This window comes from Silurus aristotelis (assembly GCF_946808225.1).
Source record: "Silurus aristotelis genome assembly, chromosome: 12".
In the NCBI taxonomy this organism is placed as follows: Eukaryota; Metazoa; Chordata; class Actinopteri; order Siluriformes; family Siluridae; genus Silurus; species Silurus aristotelis.
Window position 1 is genome coordinate 28,160,724 of NC_139585.1, and position 25,087 is coordinate 28,185,810.

At 39.8% G+C, this 25,087-nt stretch overlaps 2 protein-coding genes across 5 annotated transcripts in view; one reads left to right on the top strand and one right to left on the bottom strand.

The window, feature by feature from the left end:
• The window catches only part of LOC310734717 (double C2-like domain-containing protein alpha), a 98,757-nt gene that overhangs the window by 53,194 nt on the left and 20,476 nt on the right, over positions 1 to 25,087 (top strand). For 2 of the 4 annotated variants that reach the window (XM_083557103.1, XM_083557102.1), the window contains 5 exons: positions 9,229 to 9,551; positions 10,504 to 10,583; positions 13,439 to 13,513; positions 15,958 to 16,067; positions 24,467 to 24,593. In XM_083557103.1, the coding sequence (XP_083413229.1) occupies positions 9,233 to 9,551; positions 10,504 to 10,583; positions 13,439 to 13,513; positions 15,958 to 16,067; positions 24,467 to 24,593 (711 nt within the window). In that variant the 5' untranslated portion in view covers positions 9,229 to 9,232. The remainder of the gene's footprint in view (positions 1 to 9,228; positions 9,552 to 10,503; positions 10,584 to 13,438; positions 13,514 to 15,957; positions 16,068 to 24,466; positions 24,594 to 25,087) is intronic. The other 2 variants (XM_083557104.1, XM_083557105.1) reach the window with 2 other exon arrangements.
• LOC310734749 (ADP-ribosylhydrolase ARH1-like) overlaps positions 1 to 25,087 on the bottom strand; it is a 69,269-nt gene that overhangs the window by 21,850 nt on the left and 22,332 nt on the right. The gene's annotated exons all lie outside the window — the stretch shown is intronic.

Below are 25,087 nucleotides of genomic sequence, written 5' to 3' on the forward strand. Positions count from 1 at the left end.
GCTCATGACTGCATCAACAGATGTTACGTTTATTCTCTCGGCCATTTTGCTTCAGTGTTAAGTCAAGTCAAGTCAAGTTTATTTCTATTGAGCTTTTCACAACAGACATTGTCTCAAAGCAGCTTTACACAAATCAACAGTGAAGGTGAATGGCGTGTGTTTGTCCCTGATGAGCAGCTGTGGCGACTGTGGCAAGGAAAAACTCCCTTAGATGTTATGAGGAAGAAACCTTGAGAGGAACCAGACTCAAAAGGGGAACCCATCCTCATTTGGGTGACATCAAGAGTTTGATCATAAATCTTTCAACAATACAGAACACTGGAGAGTGAGAACTAACATGAGCACTGGAGTATAGGATTATAAGTGATGTTCTTTCTGCAGTCTTATACAGTCTATATGGTTAGTAGCTCCTAGTTTTATAAGCTCAGCATTTGTGATCATCACAGATCCAGCATCAGCTTCTCCATGCCAGAGCCTTTAAACACTCCAGGAGGTCCAATGTCAAACTCCACACATGTAGCGGGATCCAAATGGCACTGGTACGTCTCTAGATGGTTCGGGATGTTTGCGAGTTCGGCATCTACTTCTTCAAAGGTCCGTAATCATCACGAGGTGGGCGGTGACTGGAGCTGGCCAAACCTCAGGGTGTCTCGTTATGGGGAGAGAAAGAGAAGCAGTGGAGAGGAATTAGCGTAGCTGCTGTTCATGATATTAACAGCACAAGTTGATAATGTGCAAGTGATCAGATGTTCTGGATCACAAAGTTATGATATGTGATGTGTGTTATGTGTAGGCTTTGCTAAAAAGATATGTTTTTAATCTACACTTAAACTGGGTGAGTGTGTCTGAACCCCGAACACTGTCAGGAAGACTATTCCAGAGTTTAGGAGCTAAATGTGAAAATGCTCTACCACCTTTAGTGGACTTTGCTATTCTAGGAACTACTAGAAGCCCAGAGTTTTGAGATCTCAGGAAGCGTGGCGGATTGTAGCGTGTTAAAAGACTGGATAGATACATAGGAGCCAAACCATTTAGTGTTTTATAAGTGAGAAGTAGTAGTTTGAAGTCTATTCGAAACTTAACAGGAAACCAGTGTAGGGATGATAAGATTGGGGTTATGTGATCATATTTTCTTGACCTTGTGAGAACTCTGGCTGCTGCATTCTGGACTAACTGAAGCTTGTTTATTAATGATGCAGGACATCCACCTAGTAATGCATTACAGTAGTCTATTCTAGAGGTCATAAACGCATGGACGAGCTTCTCTGCATCGGATATAGACAACATGTTTCTTAACTTAGAAATATTTCTAAGGTGAAAGAAGGCTGATTTTGTAACTTGGTTGATATGATATTTGAAAGACAAGTTGCTGTCTAAAATAACTCCCAGGTCTTTTACCGTTGAACTAGTGGTTACAGAACATCCGTCTAAATGCAGGTTGAGATGCTGGAGCTTCTGTATACTATAGTGTCGAATGCAGCACTAAGGTCTAGTAGAACCAACAACGAGATGAAGCCTTGGTCTGAAGCTAAAAACAGGTCATTAGTGATTTTAACTAGAGCAGTTTCTGTGCAATGATGGGGCCTAAAACCTGACTGAAATTCTTTAAAGATATTGTTCTCTTGCAGGTAGGAACATAACTGGGCAGCGACAATCTTTTCTAAAATCTTAGACATAAATGGGAGATTTGAAATTGGTCTGTAATTCGATAGCGTGTTTGGATCCAGATTAGGTTTTTTAATGAGGGGCTTAATAACTGCTAACTTGAGGGATTTAGGGACATGACCTAACGATAGTGAAGAGTTAATAATATTCAGAAGAGGTTCACCAGCTGTATATAACACTTCCTTCAGTAGTTTAGTGGGAATTGGATCTAACTGACATGTTGTCGATTTAGCTTTGGCAATAACACTATACAGCTCTTCCTGTCCTATACATGTAAAACAGTGGAGTTGTGGAGTTGAAGGTAACACTGTCTCAGGAGATGGTGTCAGAGGTTGAACTGCCACAATTGTTTTTCTAATGTTATCTATTTTTTCAGTTAAGAAATTCATAAAGTCCTCACTACTAAACTGTGATGGAACACAATTTTCAGAGCCCTGATTTGTAGTTAGTTTAGCTACAGTACTGAAAAGGAACCTGGGATTGTTTTGGTTGTTTTCTATGAGTTTGCTCAGGTGTTCAGCTCTAGCAGCTTTTAGCGCCTGTCTGTAGCTGAGCATACTGTCTTTATACGCAATTCTAAATACCTCCAATTTAGTTTTCCTCCATTTTCTCTCCAGATTACGTGTTGTTCTCTTGAGGGCATGCGTATGACTATTATACCAAGGTGCAGGTGCTTGTTCTCTAACCTTTTTTAACCGGATGGGGGCAACAGTGTCTAAAGTGCTAGTGAGAATAAGGTTTATGTTGTTAGTTATTTCATCAAAATTATTATCAGTTATGGGTTTAGGTTGAAATTGAGATAAATCAGGCAGGTTATTTATAAATCTGTATTTAGTGGTCTGAACAATAGTCCTACCAAGTCGATACCGTGGTGAAACACGGCTAATCTGCTCTACCGGTAGTGTGTACAGTATGAGGTAATGGTCAGTGATGTCATCACTCTGAGGTAAAATATCTATATCAGTGACATCTGCTCCGTGGGATATTATTAAGTCTAGTGTGTGGTTAAAACGGTGAGTTTTGTTTAACCCCAAAAGAGTTTAATAAGTCAACAAATGATAATCCTAGAGCATCGTTTACATCATCTACATGAACATTAAAATCTCCTACTTTATCAAAATTGATCAAGAGATCGGATAGAAAACAAGCAAACTCTTGAAGAAAATCAGCGTAGGGCCCTGTTAACATCTGACTAGCATTGACAGCCATCAAAGGTCTAGTTCACATAATTTTTTTTTATTAATTTTTATTTTGAGCTCTTTTGCATTTCCTCATCTCTAAAATGTCCTTCTTCTTCTGTTGAAAAATGTTTTTATAGTCTGTGATATAAAAGCAATATACGTCGTCCTCCAGCGTTTCAGCCTTGATATTAGACTATCCCAGGGTTGCCAGGTCTTGACAGAATATTCAGCCTAACTATATCTCATACACATCTGCAGTTCCAACAATGGTGATGAGTAACGATGCGCATCTCCATAACCGCGGCATTAAAGATACATACAGTGTAAAGCAGCTACCGATGCGATACGATTCGCTCCTATTACGATGCAGTGCGATCCGATTCCGATTCGACTCAATGCACTACGATGCGTTCGAAAAATGATGATGCTATACAGTTCATCATGGTACAGATAAATCACTTTCATTTCTTTGGTTCAAACACACAGCAAATCATCGATTTACTTAAGCGCCTTCTGACTTCTAACGCATGGCCTTTGTAGTGCAAAGATGCAGCTCTACCTCTGCCATGTCAATCTGTAATCGTATTCACGTAGCAGCAGCGACGCTGAGAGAACGCGCTCGAGAAACAGGAGAACTCGATCTATATATCAAATATTGGTCGCAAATTATTGGTCGGGTTCTAAAAAAGTGTAGCGCATCAACAAATATTTATATACGAATGAATAGTTTTTTTTACCCAACGCACGTATGTTAGCATGCGAATGTGAAGTGATTGGTCGTTAGAAGCAATGATGATGTGTGATTTGCTGACGGTGTCATATAGGAAACAGACATGTCTTTTATAACGGCATTAAATGCTATGTTTAAAGCTGAAATATTTTATACTTTTAAGCACGCCACAATGAATTCTGTATCGACACCATATTTGCCTAGCGCGCAAAGTTGCCTAGTAACCAGGCTCTTACATTTTAGGCCTAATTTTAACCCTGGAGGCCTAAAAATTTGTTGAACAGATAAGTAATGATCGAGTTTCAGGCTAGCTTTACATTGTTGAGCACAATTCGTAATTTCATGCCCTTAAATTAAGTCTTCTGATGCAAACACCATTCTGGTGTAGTATCACTATCATTCCCTCTACAACAGAAATGATTCTGTACATTGCATTCTGCACTTACACTGTCCTTTTGTTTAATAAAGCCTGCATTTGCTGGTTTAAAAACTGGTTGGATTTCTTTTTAATATTTTATATGGATATAAAATCCATCTGCCGCCTCTTTCCAGAGTTATTAATATAGAACGTTTTAATGTTACCTTCCTCTGCAATTATCCCCAGTTGAAACTTTGACAATGATTTGTGAATTTCCAAAAACAAGTAACCCGCTACGCTGCTTGCCCTGCACTCGCTGCATGTTTCAACAGTGACGTGATTTCAGAGAGGTTTTTTTTTGTTTGTTTTTTTTTCTTCAAGAATTTGCCCAGTCATTGTTGTAGGCAGCTTTCCAAAAAAAAAAAAAATACAAAAAAAACATGTAAGGTCATGTACTGCAGTGTTAGCAAGATGCAATAGAGGGAAAAGGAATAAAAGAATAAAAGAAAGCTAGTTTGTTTACCTGAGAATGGGGTTCAAATTAATTGTTTAGCAAAGAATAACTGATGTAGAGTGGCGGTCCCCAACCTTTTTTGCGCCACGGCCCGGTTTAATGGTCTGGTGGATAAATACAACAAAATGAAATGATACGAACCTAAAAACTGGTATTTTTTAAATGTAATAATAATCGTGAATCCACTGTCGCTCACTTAGGGGTTTGAATTTAGCGCTAATGTATTATGTGTTAGCGGCCGGAGCAGCCCCTTTTAAGAAAGTAGCGGATCGAGGTAAGGCATGTGACCGAGGCATCTTGACATGCATCAAGAGTGAGTCATAGACAGATGTGGCGGAGAGAATCTGCAAATTTTCCAAAATAAAACCGTTCAGAATCATAAATAAAACGGAAATAAAGTTATGTATTCTATCTGTGGGACCCGGTACCAATTGACCCACGGGTTGGGGACCACTGATGTAGAGGACAGGGGGTATGGAGACGGATGATCCGCTGTGGCGACCCCTAATGAGAGAGGCCCGAAAGAAGAAGAAGAAGAAGAAGAACTGGAAATGCATTGTTACTCACATACTTAACGTCTCAAAAGCTCAGCTTTCACACAGATATGAGCAGTTTATCTACTTTCGCAGTTCCGATGACAAACGACAATAGGGGTTAAGCATATCACGCACATTACGCAGGACTCTCAGGTTAACCGTAATGCGTAGCGCATATATCCGCTCCATTACTTGGTCTCAGGGGCAGATTTAATAGTGTTTGGTGTCCTTGAGTTTTTTTTTTGTGGATTTTAATAACTGTATGTGAACTGGTTCTCCACTTTGCATTAAATTTTCAATAGAAAAGACCAGATAATTGGAGATATGAATGCACTTATGTGCTATTCTGCTTTATCAGGCTTGATAGTGATTACTGACCAATTATAATAATGTTTGTAGCTGTTCAGGTCATAGATGTTATGCAAAAAACCTCAGCATCACAGAGCATTTTAGTTAAGCAGAACATTGTAGGAATGATCTAGGAATAGTTTTGGCTTCAATGTTTTTCAAGTCAAGGACCCCTAAGGTAATCATATTACGGCAGTTATATTATGTTAAGACAATCCGAACTATTCCTAATAATTTGAAAGGATTTATGCTTAATTTAAAAAAAAACTATTTTTTTTATGATTTTAACACAGTTGTTCACTATTTATTTTTTTTATTTTTTTATAGATTTGCAGTTTCATACATTTTACTGGCAGGTGGATTGTTATACATTTACATGAACATCAGCTTTAAGTTTATTTTTTAAAAATAATTTGATTGGGTGTTTTTACCCATGTTGATTTTTTCTTTTATTTAGTGATTCAACATTAATTATGGGACCCCCTTGCAGTAACGGCACGGATCCTGTAGGGGTTGTGCCTCCCGTTTGAAGACCCGTGTCCTACAAAATTTTAATTGGCAGAATTAATTGCACATACACTACGTAGTATTAAAATGTTTAAAAAATAGTTTTGTTCACAAGAAACGACTTTATTTATCTACGTTATCGTCCTTCTTGCACGCTCCCTGGGTTCATCTGGAGGTCTTCTTTTTTGAAGCTCATCAAGCACCTTCTGCGATTCACGCCGGATCTCCTCAACGGTGTCAAAACGGGGACCGCATCTACTGTACATCTTTGAGAAGAGGGCCAAGTCCGTAGAAGCCAAATCTGGTGAGTAGGGTGGGGGTGCGGTAATGAGATCACAGGAAGATCACCACGCACAAGTTGGCGAACGTTTTCAACATTTTCTTGGGTTGAGCTCGTTCCTGACCTCGTGTCATCTTCCAGCGATGTCCTTCCTCTCTCGAAGTGCCACTCAGAACACCTCGGACGACCTGTTGCAGCTTCACCGTACGTCAAACATGTGTCTGTGTGGCAGATTTGCGCCAAATTTTACTTTGCTCTTTTTTCTAATTCGCTGTCCGTGATGAAATCGCAGTCGTGGTAACGCACGTGGGTCAGAATAGCGCCACTTAGCGCCATTAGTCTTTAAAGTTTTTGATACCACCTTGTATATGTGTATTATTATTGAGATGTGGTACCAATAGCGTTCTAATAACATATTGCATTTCTATTGTAAAACTGTTGATGTCTGGATTCTGATTGGTCAGAATGTGTTGATTCCTTTTTTTTTTTAAGTTGTGCAGCTGTGACTCACAGATTTATAATTATATCTCGCTTGTTCTAATATTGTAACACCTCGTTCTCAGTCTCTGTTCTCACCCACGGTAGAACTGCGATGAAGAGTCATTTCCCAAATAGGGGCTGTTACTATGGAAAAATAACATATTAGAAAAAATTTTATTATTATTAATTGTAAATGAATGAATGAATGAACCTGCCTTGAATTTGGATTCAGTTCATGGTTCGGTTCCTGGTTCTTTCCCGGACTTCACTCAAATGCTTGAAATTCATGCGGCTGAGAATCAGAAGCATTTCCAAATATTTCTGTTTATTTTTTTATATTTCTGTTTAGTCTCTGCATAGAACACTTCTTCCTTGCGTCGACTTGTTCATCAGAAATCAAAATATTGTTAAACTTTCGGTTGTAACGTATTGCTGCTTAGCTTGTACTAAAAGTATGAGTGGTGTTCAAGTCAAATCGTGACTTTTAATGTTACAGGTATTATAACTAGATGTTAGCATGGCGGTACTACACGCAGCAGTAAGCAGCTAGCGTGTCCTATTGCTAATAGGCGGTGCACATGTCACGGGCCGGACCAGAGAACGCTAATCAAGATGGCAGCGTGAGGTGACAAAAGACTTCAAGCAGAGTACATTCGTGAGACGTTCAGCCGCAGTAAGACATTTCAACACAAATTTAAAGGTGGCCATATGCCCATCAGAGACGATTGTTTTTTCCAGCCCACAGCAGTCATTCCTGTAAACATTCCTGCCTAAAAAATAGTGCATGCTCAGCATGACAGCTTTCCACCTGCAGTCTAAAGTATGCACTGAGTTACTATTTAGTGATTACAAAGTACTATTTACTATTTACAAAGTACTATTTGTGAATGTTTAAATTTTTTAAATGTGTTGTTAATTGATTTAGTGTAATGCAATTAGGAACTTGATTTGAAATCCTTTTCCTTCAGATTTAGACATTTGTCCATGTCAGGAATAAGGTTAAAAGAAAAAGAAACATGGTATACACATGGTATTTTAAAAATACTCTGGTATATGAGGTGTTATCAAAAAAGTTGCGAGACTAATGGTGCTAACCGGCGGTGTTGCATTACCACGTCAGCGATTTCATCATGGACAGCAAGTCAGAACAAAGAGCAAACGTAAAATTCTGGTTGGGCAAATCTTGGACATACTTTTGACGAGGTGTTTTGCGCGCTTCAAGGGTGAAAGAACGTAGCTGGAAGACAATGAGAGATCGGGAAGACCTTCGACAAGCTCAATGCCCTGAAATGTTGAAACCTTTCAGTAACTTGTGCATGATGATCATCGGAGAACATTCCACAAGATATACCAGATTTGGTAATTTGTGGACTTTGCCCTCTTCCCGAAGATGAAGATACGGCTCGAAGGTCAACGTTTTGACACCATTGCAGAGATCCGGCGGGAATCGCAGAAGGTATTCGACGACCCTTAAAAGAGTTCCTTGGAGGTCAGGATTTTAGCATTGGTGACAAAGTGAAGCTGTGGTGAATCTTTCAAGACGTTAGTTAGACACTGGGGTAAGGTCCCCTGGTGGTCTAGTGGTTAGGATGCGACGCTCTCACCGATGCGGCCCGGGTTCGATCCCCGGTCAGGGAACCAACCCCAGCCACTCTTAGTGCCGGTCCCAAGCCCGGATAAATGGGGAGGGTTGCGTTAGGAATCCAAGGTAAAAACATGTGCCAAATCAAACATGCGGATGATCCGCTATGGCGACCCCTGATGGGAGAAGCCGAAAGAAAGTTTAATTACACACTGGGATAAGTTTATGAAATCATCAGGGAGTATGTCAAAAAAACATAAATGCGGTTTCCACTCTTTGAAATTTGTTCTTTTATTTATAAACTCAATAACTTAAAAGTCCCGGTTTGACTCAAACGCCCCTCATAAAAATCTCTATACAAATGGAAATTTGCAAAACAGGAAGCAAAAAGAACTTTAAACACTTCCAGGTTGCATGTGATTAAAACAGAATCAAACTTTTTTCATCAAACTTTATTTGCTTTATTTCATGGGTCTTCAACCGGTGGTCCGTGACCATTAGGGGGTCTGCGGCGGTACTGCAGGGGGTCTGCAAATGAACAATGAATCGAAAAATATTTTTTTGTTTAAAAAAAAAATCTATAATTATTACATTGAAGTTCGATTAATTTAAAATCTATTCAAATAAAACACCACTGAACAACTTAACAAATTGTGATTGAATTGAAAAATATGTTTATGATGCGTAAATCTTTTTGAAAGATTTGAAAATGATATGAAAATGTACAACAGTAGAAATTGTCTTAACATATTATAACTACGGTGTAATATGACTGCTTTCTATTAATATCAGTGGCTACATTTGACACATTTTGTATTGGGGGTCCCTGCTCCATTTGTCCATCGCCTAAGGGGTCCTTGACCTGAAAAACTTTGAGGACCACTGCTTTATAGGACGCAGGCTTATTTACAAAAGAATCCAATTAGAAAATCTAATCGAAAGTTAATAGTCAATACATTCTTTAACTGCGTGATGTTGGACTTCACTTATTCAATCTGATCTAATCTAATTCAATCTAATCTAAACCTGTTTGTATTTACTTGCCAGCTAGATGACCGTGCAGAAGGGAAAGAGGATGACCATCTCCATCCAGGAGCACATGGCGATTAACGTCTGCCCCGGCCCCATTAGGCCGATCAGGCAAATCTCTGCCTACTTTCCCCGCCTGTCCCCTACATCCTCTGTCTGTGATTCGCTGTCTCCGAACCAGCCAGGGTCTACAGCACCAGTGGTTGGAGGAGGAGCATCAGGGGGAGGGGGACTCTTGTCTCCGCTGTCTCCAGGGATAGCAGGGGGTGGAGGGACACTGTCAATGATGAACAGTATGGAAACATCTGTAGAGATTGACAGCTGTGACAGTGATGATAACAGTGAGTCTGATGTACAAATCAAAAAATGGGGCTTGTAAAAAAGAATAACTGCACCGTACTCATCTGAATTTGTGAATGTTTTAATTTTTTAAGTGTGTTGTTAATTGATTTAGTGTAATGCAATTAGGAACTTGATTTGAAATCCTTTTCCTTCAGATTTAGACATTTGTCCATGTCAGGAATAAGGTTAAAAGAAAAAAAAACATGGTATACACATGGTATTTTAAAAATACTCTGGTATATGAGGTGTTATCAAAAAAGTTGCGAGACTAATGGTGCTAACCGGCGGTGTTGCATTACCACGTCAGCGATTTCATCATGGACAGCAAGTCAGAACAAAGAGCAAACGTAAAATTCTGGTTGGGCAAATCTTGGACATACTTTTGACGAGGTGTTTTGCGCGCTTCAAGGGTGAAAGAATGTAGCTGGAAGACGATGAGAGATCGGGAAGACCTTCGACAAGCTCAATGCCCTGAAATGTTGAAACCTTTCAGTAACTTGTGCATGATGATCATCGGAGAACATTCCACAAGATATACCAGATTTGGTAATTTGTGGACTTTGCCCTCTTCCCGGAGATGAAGATACGGCTCGAAGGTCAACGTTTTGACACCGTTGCAGAGATCCGGCGGGAGTCGCAGAAGGTATTCGACGCGCTTCGAAAAGAAGACTTCCAGGTAGAATTCCGGAAGAACCCAGGGAACGCTGTATTGCTGTGCAAGGGGACTATTTTAAAGGTGATGGTGTGCAAACGTAGATTAATAAAGCAATTTCTTGTAAACAGGGGTAGCCTCTCTGATACCACGTAAATGACCATTATATCACAGCTAAAATTTCATTTTCCTATGATTTCAGACATCCACCAGCCATTTGTACAATGCAAGCCCCAACGTAACCTGGTTTGACAGTATAAAAAACTGTTTATGATGGAATTTTTTTTTTATATCTGCAGCTTCTTTAGGCACCCTAGAGTTTGACCTGCTCTATGAATCATCATCAAGTTCCCTGCATTGCACCGTCCTCAAAGCCAAGGTACGCATTTCTCCTGCTCCCTGTTCCAGGTAGTGGATTTTTTTTGGTCAAATATTTGGTAACATTTGCATCATTTTGTAATCTGAGTTGTCTGGACCTAAATGACTGTGATTAGTTGAATTGTGGTCCAGCTTTAGTGAAATTTCAATAAGATCAATAATGGATCTGTATCCACTGGAACCATGGCTATTCTGGAAAAAACAAAGAGTACCTATATTGTATAAGTGCAAGAGTAGATTCTTATAACCTCTACAATCATTGTTCACCTTGATCTGTGGTCAATGGGCGATTGAAAGCCTGGATCCATAATCAGTAGTTTAGTCGGACCTAAGGAATACGCTATACTTTGGATCTTAAACCAGGATCCCAACTTACACAACATAGCAACAATACAAAATCCGTGGCCTCCCAAAGAACCCTAATTACTTATTTAATAAAAATTTCTCTATATTAATGTCAAGATTATGTCATTTGCCTGTAGCAATCTGTCTGAACACTGAGCACTGGTTCAACTGAATTTAAAGCCAACGGGGACGTATTAGCAGGGCACAGGATCCTAATGAGCTCATTTTTAGACAAGTCCTTTCCAGTTCAAGCCCAGAAAAGAATAGCAACCCAGACATTTCTATTCATGCCGCGACACCAATATTTAAATCTAACTGGGAAAGATTCCACATGGGGTGGGGGGTGGAATGGGGTTTGACAAATCAGCCTAAGATTAATAAGAAATGACAAGGCAAATATACCTGATAAATGTGAGCTATTAAATTCAAACTGACAGCACTTGAGGTTTTTTTTTTGCCTATCAATCAATAGATCTGTCTGCTATTCCTCGCCTTCTTGAAGCACCATGTCCTTTGGTCAAAGTGGGGCAGGAATACAAATTAGGGACAATGTGGCATCATTACAGTGCAATAAAGAAGACGTATGAAGTACTTTGCAGGCTAAGCACAGAGTGCCAGGGTTGGGCAGGGAAGAAGAATAAATAAATATTCGGAGAAAAGGAGAATAAAAATACTCTCCAAGGGGGCAGACATGCAGGATACGTCGCACCATTGAATTCTGGATTCCTATTAGGTAGCGTTCGTGTTGGTTACATTTTCCAATAAAACAACTCTGGAGGTAGTTCTATGCATTTGTATGATGGACGCCTCATCAGATTTGAAAGAAAATGGATTTTCGTGGGACATTATTTAAACAGTCTTCAAGGGCAGCTTATGCTTTTTTGGTTTTCTGAGAGGGAGAAGGTCTTTCTGCTTTTTCTGACTAACATCATAAGTGGCGAATTTGCCTTTAACAAACTAACAAGGATATTACAGAACACGAAAGATAACTAAATAAGGTCCCAGTTTGAGTCTGTTTTTTCTCAAGGGTTCTTCCTTGTATAGTGACTGGAAGATCGGATCATTTTAGGGACTTGATTCTTTAAATTGCCTCCATCAAAATGAACAAATCTTTATTTTGGGTCATTTTGCTGCATAGCGTATATGGAAGTCATGTGACAAAACAAACGATATGGACCCGACAACTCAACGACTCAATTCTGTTTATTGTGTAACGCACCTCATATCGTCCATGGGAGTCACGTGATGAAAGAACAAACGACTCGGACCAAAAGATTTGAGAGATGAACCACTCAATTTGGTGTCCTGAACATAACTTACGGAGATTTTGCGATGCTTTTCTTGTGCGCTTTCCAGTGGAAAACGAATAAATCACTCTTTGAGACGACTTGTTCTTCTGAGTCACATTAAAGACTCGTTCAAAGTGAACGAATCGTTCATGAATGACCTTATCCTCATAACATCCACTGTTAAAAGCACTACATAAAATTAAAACTACATTGAATTGAATTACAATTAGGCAAAAAGTTAAATACATTCTTTAGTCAATGAATGAAAATTTGCTATATGACGAATAAAACGCGCCAAATGTACGTATTTTTTCATTGCTCTCCGTTTTTTGACTGGGAGGATGATTTTATTTAAACCACCTCCGAAGCTGCATAGGGTTTCGCTCGCATTCCTGTCATTTCTAATTCATGACAAATACATTCGTAATACGAGTGTCCTATTTCTCTCATAAAAATCTCTCACGGTCCCCCACCGGTTTCATTAGTGGTCTCGGAAACAATTTTCAACAGTTGTCATGTAAAGTAATCCTGGGCGAAGTTAATAAGAAATAGGTGGTGGAAATCCACCACGGTGAAGAAAACGTCTGAAATTCCAACCTTTTTATTTAGTTATTTATTTATATTCCTCGCGTGACATTTTTGTTGCCGTGATTAACACATATACGCTTTAGCGCTGATGTTCTGAGAGATGCTTCACCATTAAATTTAACAATACAATTATTTACAATTACAATAGACATTCTTATTGTTATAAACCGATGACATTAGATTTGAAACACTGACTTTTACCTCAGATGATAGATGATGAACATCAATGATAGAATATCAGAAAAGCATATAGAGACTGAAACCAATGATGCATTTTTTAGGATTTTTATGACCTCGTTGTAAAGGGTTAAAGTAAGGTCCCCTGGTGGTCTAGTGGTTAAGATGCAGCGCTCTCACTGTTGCGACCCGGGTTCGATCCCCGGTCAGGGAACCATCCCCAGCCACTCTCAGTGCCGGTCCCAAGCCCGGATAAATTGGGGAGGGTTGCATTAGGAAGGGCATCCAGCATAAAAAACATGTGCCAAATCAAAATGTGCGGAGGATCCGCTGTGGCGACCCCTAACGGGAGAAGCCGAAAGAAAGTTTTTATAAAGGGTTAAAGTGCATTTGGTGGAAGTGTCTATGATGTCATTGTGAATATTTAATTATATCTCTTTGCCTTTTTGTGGTACAGGGTCTGAAGCCCATGGACTTCAATGGTTTAGCTGACCCTTATGTGAAGCTCCACCTGCTCCCTGGTGCCTGCAAGGTCTGTTATGCTTTCATTTTTCCTGTCCTTCAATGAGAAAAACGTTACCTGGGCTGAAAGCCGTGGCTGTTATTTACATCACACATTCGCAAATCACCTCAGGATAAAGAGAGACAGTAACAGAGAGATGTTTTCTTTCCTGGTTCGCCTCAGCCTTGGGTTCTTCGAGATGATCTTTTATCACAGATATTTCAAAGACACCCACATGAAGAACTTGCAACTAGCCTTAGGAACTTAAGCATTAGAAAACACATTGGAGAAAACACTTTTTATCTTTATTAACTCAGCATTTCGTAGTTCGGGAAACAGGATCACGCATTTCTGATGTACGGACATCAACGTATTTTTTTCCCCCCTAATATCGCAATGGAATTCAAAATAAAATTGTTTTGTTTGTCAGAGACACAGTGAACACATTTACTTTACAATCTCATTTTGTTGTTTTTATTAAAACAAGATCTTTACGACCAGATTTTTTTTTAATAACCTTTATTATCAGGTCATTAACTGTTCTGTTCATGGGGCACCATGAACCCTGCCCCAATAGTCATTGATTAGTGCTTGTTGCAGTTCCCATTTTATATTCCCATAGAGCTTAATATGGTACTAAGCAAGTTACACCACAATTGTGCAGAATCTATAAAAGTGTGTAAATCAGTGGGGTTCTTACCAAACTGTCCTATACAATTGTCTTTGGATGCAGTAGCATAAGCTATTCCCCTCACTGAAAATTGTTCCAGCATAACAATGCCCCTGTGTACAAAGCCAGCTCCATGAAGGTAGGCTTTACATATTTTGGAGTGGAAGATCTCAAGCTATAGAGCTCTGACCTCAGCACTATTAAACAGCTTTTGGATGAATTTTTCCACATGGACTGCACTCCTCACCTCACCTCACCTACATCGCTACATCATTTTTCAAACACCTTTGTGACTTAATAAATCTCACACAAATCCCCACAAGAACACTCCAACATCTAGTGGAACATCTTCAAAGAAGAGTGGAGGTTGTTATAACAGGAAATGGGAACTAAATGTAGAATGGGACAAAAAAGAACAGGGTGAGGTGTCCACAAACTTTTGTCCAAATAGTGTATAGTGTGTATATAGTGGGCTCTGTCTGATCTGTGCCTATAGACACATGGTTTCTGCAGAACTGAACAACATGGTAGTGTAAAGAAGACAACAATATCCCTCATTTTCTATTTTCTGGCCAAAAAACAATGTCAATGTAATTCATCTATGAGATGCACATGAACAAAAATGGTCTCGTTGTCTTTACTCATACAGCCATGACTTAACAACCTCTAATAACCTTGAATATGCAGAATCTGCTCACCATGCCTCCTAATGAAGACCCTGGTTTTATCCGGCTGGTCAGACAAGCGTTTCATCCCTCCCACACATCCTATTTTTGGGCATGTGAGCACACAAGCCTTGGGGGGAAAATAAGACCACTTCCTGTTCTTCAAAGTCTGAGCCAAATCATGATACATACCAATTTTTTTTTTTTTTTTGGATCGGTGTACCTTCGACAGGCATGAATTCCTCAAGCTTGTTTCTGTAACATTTTGTGGAAAAAAAAAGACACCGGTTTTCACAACTCCATATGGATGGAGTTTTTTTGCTAAATCCTGGAGTGAGATTAAAAAGGCTTTGCATCTCTGTCATCATCATTTCATGTTTTTTTTCACCCCTAAAACACCAATTCAGTGATTCTGAAGACTTTTGAAGAGAATGAACAGGTGCTAATATTTAGCAATATTCAAGATAGCATATCGCAGGCTAGCCATTGTGTTGGTTTTGTGTATAAAAAGAAAAAAAAACCCAAACATGGTATTTTTTTTCTTTCTACATGAATTAGTGTAATATTCAAAGATGAATTAACTGAATAAAACGTGGTGTTCTGTATGTTAGCTTGCACTTTTACCTCAGATTAAAATGGCTACTACACAAAAACCCAGAATCCTGTGGCTTTTCTTGCTGGATTAGAATCCTGCATTTCATTGAATATTGATTTTAAATGACACTGCTTCTCCAGGTAATGCGGTTAGATGCCGTTTGCTAATTATTGACTGTTCCTTGTGATGCACGACAATAGTGGCAATTTTGCAGATTGTTCTCCGACGATCATTATGCACAAGGTGCCGAATGGTTTCGGCATTTTCAGGGGTTGAGCTCGATAAAGGTCTTCCTGATCTCTTGTAGTCTTCCGGTGACGTTTTTCCGCAAGCATGCGTGCAAAGGTCAAATATGGTATATCATATATTTTTGTAATCTTACGTACCAGTGTAGATTCATTCATTGCTAGAGACTCAAAGCACTATAATACGTCGCTCTGGATGAGGGCGTCTGCTAAATGATTAAATTATCATGCAGTAATGATGAATGACATTTATAATTGCACTTTGTTTGTTTTTTCAACGTTTCTTTCCAATCTTCCAGGCGAACAAGCTGAAGACCAAGATTGTGAAGAACACCCTGAACCCTGTGTGGAATGAAACTCTTACCTACTTGGGTATCACGGAGGAGGACATGTACCGAAAAACACTCAGGTAGAATAAAAATATAACCCTCGATATGAATGTCGATCGAGGCATTTTTCTTTTTGCCCTCTGGGCTTCAGTGATGACTATCACATTTTTACATTTGTTCCGTAACACATGCAGCTCTGGCTGCCACTCTGAAACACCTCATTACAGCTACCAGTGATGGGTCTGAGGGAAATATAATAAAGACAGTTGTGTCTGGTTTACTCATATTGGGCTGATCTTAAAATAGTACAGATGGCTAAGCGACAATGGTACAGCTTCGTGTCCTGCTCGTGTAAGACGGGATTTTTTAATGCTAGAGGGAATGAATTTCCATTTTTGCCTTTTAATAGGTGCCCCTTATCCAAAGATACTTACATTAATTAATTTATACAAGGTGGTTAATATTTTGAGACTAGCTGGCAGAGTTCAACGCATTGTTCCTTCTTCTCCTGGGTCAGCAGCCCTTGGGGACGACCTTGGCAGCAACACGGCGCATGACCAATTCTCACGTGAGGATCTACTGGACTGTTTTCCTTGTGATGCACGACAATGGTGGCAATTTTGTAGTTTGTTTCCCCGATAATCATTATGCACAAGTTGCCGAATGGTTTCGACATTTTCAGGGGTCGAGCTCGTTGAAGGTCTTCCCTATCTTTTGTAGTCTTCCAGTGACGTTTTTCCGCAAGCATGTGTGCGAATGTCAAATATAGTATATCACATTTTTTTGTTATTTATTATTCCTGCTCGAAATTATCCAATAAATAATGACCCTCATCCGCCAGTTCCAGGTTCAAGGTTTGTATTTGTCAATGCCACCATACTGTATGTGCAGACATACAAAGGAATCGAAATATCGGTTCTCTATGCGTATCAAGTGTTAGCATTGTCAATGCAATATAGAAAGTTTTTATAAAAATATCGAAAGTTAGTGCAATATGGAAACAGATATCCGTATAAAGGTAACAGCGGTCTACTTGTCATAAGTGGATATATATACAGTATAAACCGAATGAATATATCTTGTAAACATCTGAAGGAATATGCATATTGGTAAATGTAAACAGTGTATTTTGTTAATATGCAAAACGTCTATATATGTAAACAATTCGTAGGTGCAAATATATATCAGAATATATGTTTAAATGTTAAAGTTTGTAAGGCATTTGTAAGATGCAAGACAGAAAGCAGCAGTATGACAGTCAGGTGTCCGTGTCAGATTCGAAGAATTTGTACATCTTACTTGCAATGAAAGAAGTGTGGTGTGAGCTGTAGATACAGGAGTAAGTTTAGTAGTAGGTGAGAGAGGGGGGAGGTAATGGACAGAGTTAAGCATCCTGACAGCCTGATGAATGAAGTTGTTTATATATAAGCCTTGTGGAGCCTGGAGGCTCCAGTACCTTCTCCCTGAAGGCAGGAGGCTGAAGTAGAGGTTTAATTGGTGTGAGCTATCAGCAGTGATGCTGATGGCTCTGCCAGTGAGGCAGGTGTGGAAGATGTACATAAGGGAGGGCAGAGTCTTTCAACAGGATGCAGTGTAGCCTTCGTACCACGCAGTGATGCAGCTGGTGAGGATGCTCTCAATGGTGCCCTGGTAGAAGTTTTCTTTCCTCAGTTTGTGGAGGAAGTAGAGGCTTTGACTGAGCTTTCTTGGTCAGCGATGTGGTGTTTGTCATCCAGGAAAGGTCCTTATACACTCCCAAGAAACTTAGTGCTGCTCACCCTCTGGTCCACCACTGCACCAGTCGGCTCACTTCGCTCCTGTAGTTGGCCTTATTGTTGTCGGTAAACTTGACGATGTGGTTTGTACCGTAACTGGATACACAATCATGGGTCAACAGGTTGAAGAGCTGCGAGCTTAGAAGGGCTGAGATGGCATCCATTCTGTATGCAAACTGGAACGGGTTGTGGAAGAGAGGAAGAATGGATTTTATGTGCTGCATGACCAGTCGCTCGAAGCACTTAATAATGATGGGTGTCAGTGCAACGGGCCGGTTGTCGTTGTGGCTGGATGAGTGCAGCTTCTTTGGGACTGGAGTTATTGTGGTCGCCTCAAAACACTTGGGGACAATTTTTCAACCCTGCAAAATGTTAAAGATGTCAGTTAGTACATCTTGGAGTTCTTCAGCACAATCCTTTTCAACCCAACCATGTATGTTGTCCTGCTGCCTTGCATAGGTTGATCCTCTGGAGGGTTTTTTTCACGCTGACATACAGCCTGCTTGTATGGGAAAGGTGGGATCTTCTGTGCCTGTGTGTCTCTGGTGTTGCTGAAATGTCCAGACATTTTATAGCTGTGTTGTCATTTTGTTTTCCTGATTCCACGAGAGAAGTTGGCTTTTGCTGTTGCTAGGCCTGCAGTGTCACTGGCTCTAAAGGTTGCGTCCCGAGCACTTTAAACGCTGGTGCAATTCTCCAAAACCCCGGCGTACTCACGAGACACTCTGAAAAGTCCCGTTATTGAGAATCATCTCTGAAACACCTTTATTAAACCAAAGCAATGTCAGGAACACCCCACTGTCTGACCCCTGAATGTCAACCATAATGACAAACAAGCAGGCCAGGTTCTGTTTATGCTAACTCTGCTCCCCAGCACCAGTTTAAGCCTCCAAAAATCTGGACATGCTGACATTGTGTCCTTGTGTAGGCTTCACGGTGGCTGGTTCAAATATTGGGTTAAAAAAAAAAATAAAAAAAAATCTGTGACCTTCATCACAAATTGGAAGCACAGTATGGCCTCCTAATCCTCATGCTCCGGATGCTCATGCTCAGATGTTGATGAAAGCCACTGGAACAGATTGCATGGTTTAATTGACAGTGGATTAGATTTTTGGATGAAAATGTTGGGATCTGAACTCGTGGACTCTGGCTTTTTCTAGGAATGTTAGAAAGGGTGTAACAGAAAATGCTGTATACAGTGCCTGTTAAAAGTGTGGAATCACCTAGTCATTTGAATGTTCCTTTTGTCTATATAGTATGCAGAAAACTAGATTAAAGGTGAGTGGAAGAAGATTCTGTGGAGTCCAAATCTGACCAATCAAAATCCAGATTCTGTGATTTATGTGTTTGGCTTGAATGTTGAATTATGTTGTATCAAGCCTTTAAACACGTTCTCTCTCTTTCTCGCTTTCTCTCTCTCTGTCTCTCTCTTTCTCTCTCTCTCTCTCTTTGTGTTCCTCTTGTCCAGCTGTTGTGACAGATTGAGGTCACAGTTAGTTCTGAGGGGCATTTAATTTTACTGACCCTCTGAGAGCTTGTGAGTAGTGAACAGTGTAGTGTGTGTCTGTGTGTGTGTGTGTGTGTGTGTGTGTGTGTGTGTGTGTGTGTGTGTGTGTGTGTATATATGTGTGTGTGTCTATGCTCATGTCTGTCAGACAGCTTGAGGCAGGCTAGAATATTCCCCTCCTCAGAAACAGAAAATAAAAGAAAGACATCCCAATCTATCAGTATATACGATTTGATTTCTGTAGAAACAGGAAGAGCTACTTGAAATGTTTTCAGTTTGTTCAAGGAATCAAGAGGAAAAAAAAAATTAGTCCAGACATCTTAAGTACATAAGTTACATTAATATTCACAAGGAGGAAAGTAATACATATTCAGAGGCAGGTTAAGCATGTGCTCAAGATGATTTTCCTTAAGCAGCACTGGAGATTATGCAGATTACTTACAAAAAAGTTTTTTTTTTTTATTCTTCTTCTCAAAAACAAAAGAAAACAAAAAAAAAAACAGGCAAAAGGAAATAACCATTTTCTCTTTGTGCTTTATGTGAAATGAAATGTAAATGCAATAAATCTGTATCTCTCAAAAATGTGGAGACTCGAAGTCTTTTATGGTTTTATGTTTGCAAAAAAAAGACCGGCAAGAATTGCATAGTAAATAGCAGGGAAGGTTAAAAAAAATGTATTCTGGAAAGTAATAGGAACCAACCACGGAGCAAACAGTCGTCTGGAGTGTTATCTATAATTACTCACCCAGTCGCCTCACCTAAATCCTATTGAACTGCTATGGGAGGAACCAGATCACAAGAAAGAACTCTCCAACTAGCGAAAAACATCTTTAACAAGTTTTTCCAAGAGGCTTCAAGTATTTCTGCTGAATGTTTCGAGAATTTGTGTTAAAGCTGTTCTTCATGCCAATGAAAATACAGTGGGACCATCTGGACATTTATAGATTTGTTTGGTCAAAGTCAATCTTGATGCCATTATATGATTGAGTTTGTTGCATAGAAACAAAAGGAACATGCATGAACCTCAGGGTGTTTTCAAACTTTTGGCAGACACCATATATGTTACTATAGGAATAGCCTGATCTTGTCAAGTGAAGAAACTTAAACACCTGTCCATTTGGAATCACTTCAGAAAATTTCAATTCCATTTCTATAGTGTTTTTTCCAATGGACACTGTCTCAATGTAAGAATTTTAGAACAACATTCACTTGTATTTACATTTGTGTACTTATCCCCCACGAATGAGCCTGGGGCGACAAGCAAGATAAAACTCCCTGAGATGGTATAAGGAAGAAACCTTGAAAGGAACCAGAATCAAAAGATAAACCCATCCTCATCTGGGTGGCAACAGGAGTGTGATTGTCTTTCTAAAATCAGCTAAAGTTGTGGAAGCTCTTAAGGAGAGCAACTCATATTGTAATTTAGCTCAACATCTGAAAAGATTATCAATTTAACACCAACTTCTCCAGCCTTTGAATGGTTCACTGTTGGAGAAACTGCAGATTTAGAGTTATTTTGAGTATTGATTAAAAGGTTAAGTCTAAAAGTCTAAAAAATTAAGTCTAAAATCTTCATGAAGTGGGTTCCAACTGGACCTTGCACAAACTCTAGATGGCTCGGGATCCTCATGTGGTCAGGATCTTCTTTTTGAAGGTCCGAAATCTTCATGAGGTGAGACACAACTGGAGCTGGCACCTGCTCAATATTTGAAGAGAACCTGACCACTCATCTACATTTTTGGATGATGCCCTTGTCTAGAATAGCTTGTATCTGAACCTATGACCTTCCAATCAAAAGAACATCTCAATCGCTGAGCTCCAATTGCACATTTACTCTATAAACCGGTTGATTGATTAATCAACACTAGGTAGGTTACTAATTTCAGGATCAGTCGCAAGATTGGAAGAAAAAGTGTCCACTTGTACACTTTAAATTTGCCAGAAGATCAAAAGTTGTGCATGTCTGAGCAAATCACACCCCAGCATCTCCACAGCATACAAATCAGTTTGCTCAGACAGACTTCCTGTAATCCCCTCTTTTTCATCAACCTTGACAGATGAAGGCTCACTTACGTTCATGGAAAAAGTTGAAGGACCTTGTTTTTTTTTCTAGCTTTACAACCTTTTTCAACTTGCACACTTCCTGCATACTTATCACAAGTCCCCTCCCCCCACATACCCTTTTTTTGTTTCTCACTGTGTGAAACCATGGACCTCTCATGGTCCAAAGGAATGGCAGGCTGACGCGCAGTAAATTACCGGCCAGCGTTCGAACAGTCATCGCTTTTTTCGTGGCCAGAGCGTTCCGGAAAATCTGGTGACAGGACCCAATTTTGCCGACGGCTGAGAAAGAGAATAAAACTGAAAAAAAAACGCTGGCTGTCTGAACAAAGAGGAACATTAGTCAGCATCCAGGGACATTTAGAAGATGCATACCGCCTTCATTCTCTTTCTTTTACTACTTCATTCGATGGTAATTCATTCTGTATCCTAATGTATACGATGTAAAAAAAACGTTTCTGCACAATGAACAACTTTGGTCACGATTTGGTCCTAAATATCGATTCCTACAATCCTAGGCTAAAATCTGTCGTCTTTGATCGGGCATTTGTTCATCGACAGCCGGTTAATGTCCGTCGAGCTTATTTTTTTTTCCTCCGATGAAATTCCTGCAGTTTCAAAAGATTTCAGACTCTTTTCTGCTGTGTGGCTTCTTCTACGATGACAGTCAAACCAAGAAACTGATAAGAGCGCCGATCCCAATGGTGTGTTTAGCACGCCAACTTCAAACCACCTCAGGAAAAAACAGTCCAAGCGAGTCACAGTAAAACAAAACAAGAAACTTGGGTAATGGAGGAAGAAGGAGCTTTTGTATAAGTTTTTTGTTATGTGTTATGTCATTAAATTAACGCTACAAGTTGCTTGCTGCTAGCTAATATTAGCGGGAGAACACGGGTCTGAACGTGTCACGGATCGACAACGTGAAAACCTTTTTTAACACATCTTTTTGCTTGTGCGTCTTGTACAGTTTGACATTGACAACTAAGATACTACAATGGGATATGGGGATCATGTTCGTACAATCTGACAAGCAACAATCGCAAAGGATTATTCAAAATCGCACATTGTGGGCCCTTGAAATCCTGAGGAGGTTTACTTTTTGTCTGAGGTTTCACATAATGTACTAAACCATAAACTAAATTGAACTTAAGTGGGTAAATAACAAATAGTCATATGATACCAACATTCTATATCATGTGACATACCGTATTTTCCGGACTATAAGCCGCTACTTTTTTCCCACGCTTTGAACCCCGCGGCTTAAACAATGAAGCAGCTAATTTATGGATTTTTCCTGGGTTTTTCCCGGTTTCACAAACTTCAAGCCAAAAAAACTGAGTCCCATAACATTAGATCAGTGAAATTGCAGAACGGGTTCAGGTGAAACAATGAAACTCTTTATAATAAATCAGATGCGCTCCCACTGAATCGGGCCGCACCACATCATAAATATGGATGAGGTTCCTCTGACGTTTGACCTGCCGCTCACTCGGACTGTCTACAGGAAATGCAAATCATTCATCACGCTGAAAACAACCGGGCATGAAAACACACACTTCACCTGTGTTCTGAGCTGCACGGCATCGGGAGAAAAGCTTTACCGATGGTGATTTTTAAACGCACGACGATGCCAAAAGAAAAACTCTCGAGAGAAAATGTTGTGAAAGGAAGGAGGAAGACCGTGAACAATGACTTTCTTGGTAGGTTACTGTTTAGATACAAGCCGTGTAACAGACATTGTCTTTCATTAAAGCCTGTGTAAAGTTCATTAGTTCCAATGTAGACACCTGCGGCGTATTTATGTTCAAAATTAAAATCTTTGTAAAAATCAGTGGGTGCGGCTTATATTTGGGTGCACTTGATAGTCCGGAAATTACGGTAATTGTATTTCTGTTGGAATACTTTCACCCCTTTAAATTCCACCCAGTAAATTCTGAATTACTGTACTGGCAATGCTCAATGCTTGTGCAATGGCTGGTTTCCCTTTTCTTGCGTTTCTCTCATAGACATCTCTCTGGTCTTAAGCCAAGGGACACACCAAGGGACCGACCAATGCCAGGTGGTCTCTAGTCGGATGGTGTCAGAGCTCGTCTGCAAGAAAGGAAACCCTGATTGGCTATTCGGCTAAGCGAATGAGCATGCAAGAAAACAAAAAAAAAAACAGAACTGGAGATTGTCGGTTGTCTCCAGCTCTTGACACAGGTTCACCATATTCATTTCTTTCTTCCTTCATCCTCAAGAAGAAGACCAAGAGCTAAAAATATACCAGGGCCATTTGCAACGTAGCAGACACGACAGAAAAAAGCTACACAAATGATCGCGGCAGGAGTAAACGCTGCATATTCGCAGTTCTGGCTCTTCCGGTTTCCCTGTTTGTGTGTCAAATACAGACTTTTTTTCTTTTTAACAATATGCAATCTATACAGGCAAAAACCCAGGAGTTAAACCAAAGGTAGACATTTAGATATATTCTTTGTTGAAACACACCTCAGTCACATTATTTTTGATCACCTGAAATATGGTTTATTGAAAAAAAAAAGGCCTCAGATTCCGCCACGTTTGGAGTACAACTCAATCAAAAAAACAATGCCATTGGGTAATAATAAACCCTAATAAAGATTTACATATGAAGGTATTTCATTTGATTAAAAAAACAGTGCCCCCTGTAATTCTCCCTGAAGGCGAGCGCCTGAATTTCACCAGACTAGTAAAAGAATAATGTTATTTTCAGTTTAATCACGTCCATACTGGCCCTTAGGGTTGGGCATTAATGACAAGGAAAAGCTGTTGTTTTCTCACTGAGCCAAATGATTTCCATTTGTGCCACACAATGAGTCATTACTTCGACCTTGTTCAGTCTCAATGAGTCGCTGCCTGAAGCCTCTGTTATCCACAATGCAGTAAATAACACTTTTTGTTTGTCTAACTTGCTAATTTTACTTAAACACTTACTCGAGAGTGTTTTTTTGCTTGCTTGCTTGCTCTCACATGCCATTGAGAATCCACTACTCTCAGGTGAAGGGAAGCTGTACAGAATTTTCCCAGTAATGTCTGATGTGTTTTGACACTTTTTTGATCCGGTATGACCGCTTTTCCTCTGTCTGTCCGGCTCACTGTCTCTGTCTCTGTCTTTTAGAGTATCCGTGTGCGATGAGGACAAACTGACGCATAACGAGTTCATCGGAGAGTCACGCGTGGCATTGAGGCGAGTCAAACCTGACCAACCCAAGCACTTCAATGTCTGCCTGGAACATCCACCTCCTGTGAGTGTGTGTGGTGTGTATGTGTGTGTGTGTGTGTGTATGTGAGTTTGTGTGTCCAGCAGCCGCCAAATATATTCTATTCACCTACTTATTAAATGATTAAGTTATGGATTTGAGGATATTCTTTTTTTCAAGAATCTTTAACAAGATTGATGTTAATATTTTTTTTTTCACCAAACAAATGAAGCTTTAAACCATCCAAATAACCTTTAAAGGTTAAACCATTTCAAGTACCAGTGGAAACCTTTGGGAAAAGCTTTCCTGAGGTCCTTTTTTTGTGTAAAACCATTGACCGTTCAACCTTTGAGCAATCTCATTTTACGGAATTAGAGCAAAACTTAAAGAACTGGCAACCACCCCCAAACCCCTTGAAAAAACAGTTTCAAACCAGTAAATTTAAATCTTTTTGGGGAATCCCATTCTTTAATATTCTAGAATTAGCATAGGAACCCCTGAGGAATCTTTAGGAAACGCTTTTTCTTTGGCTAGGTTTT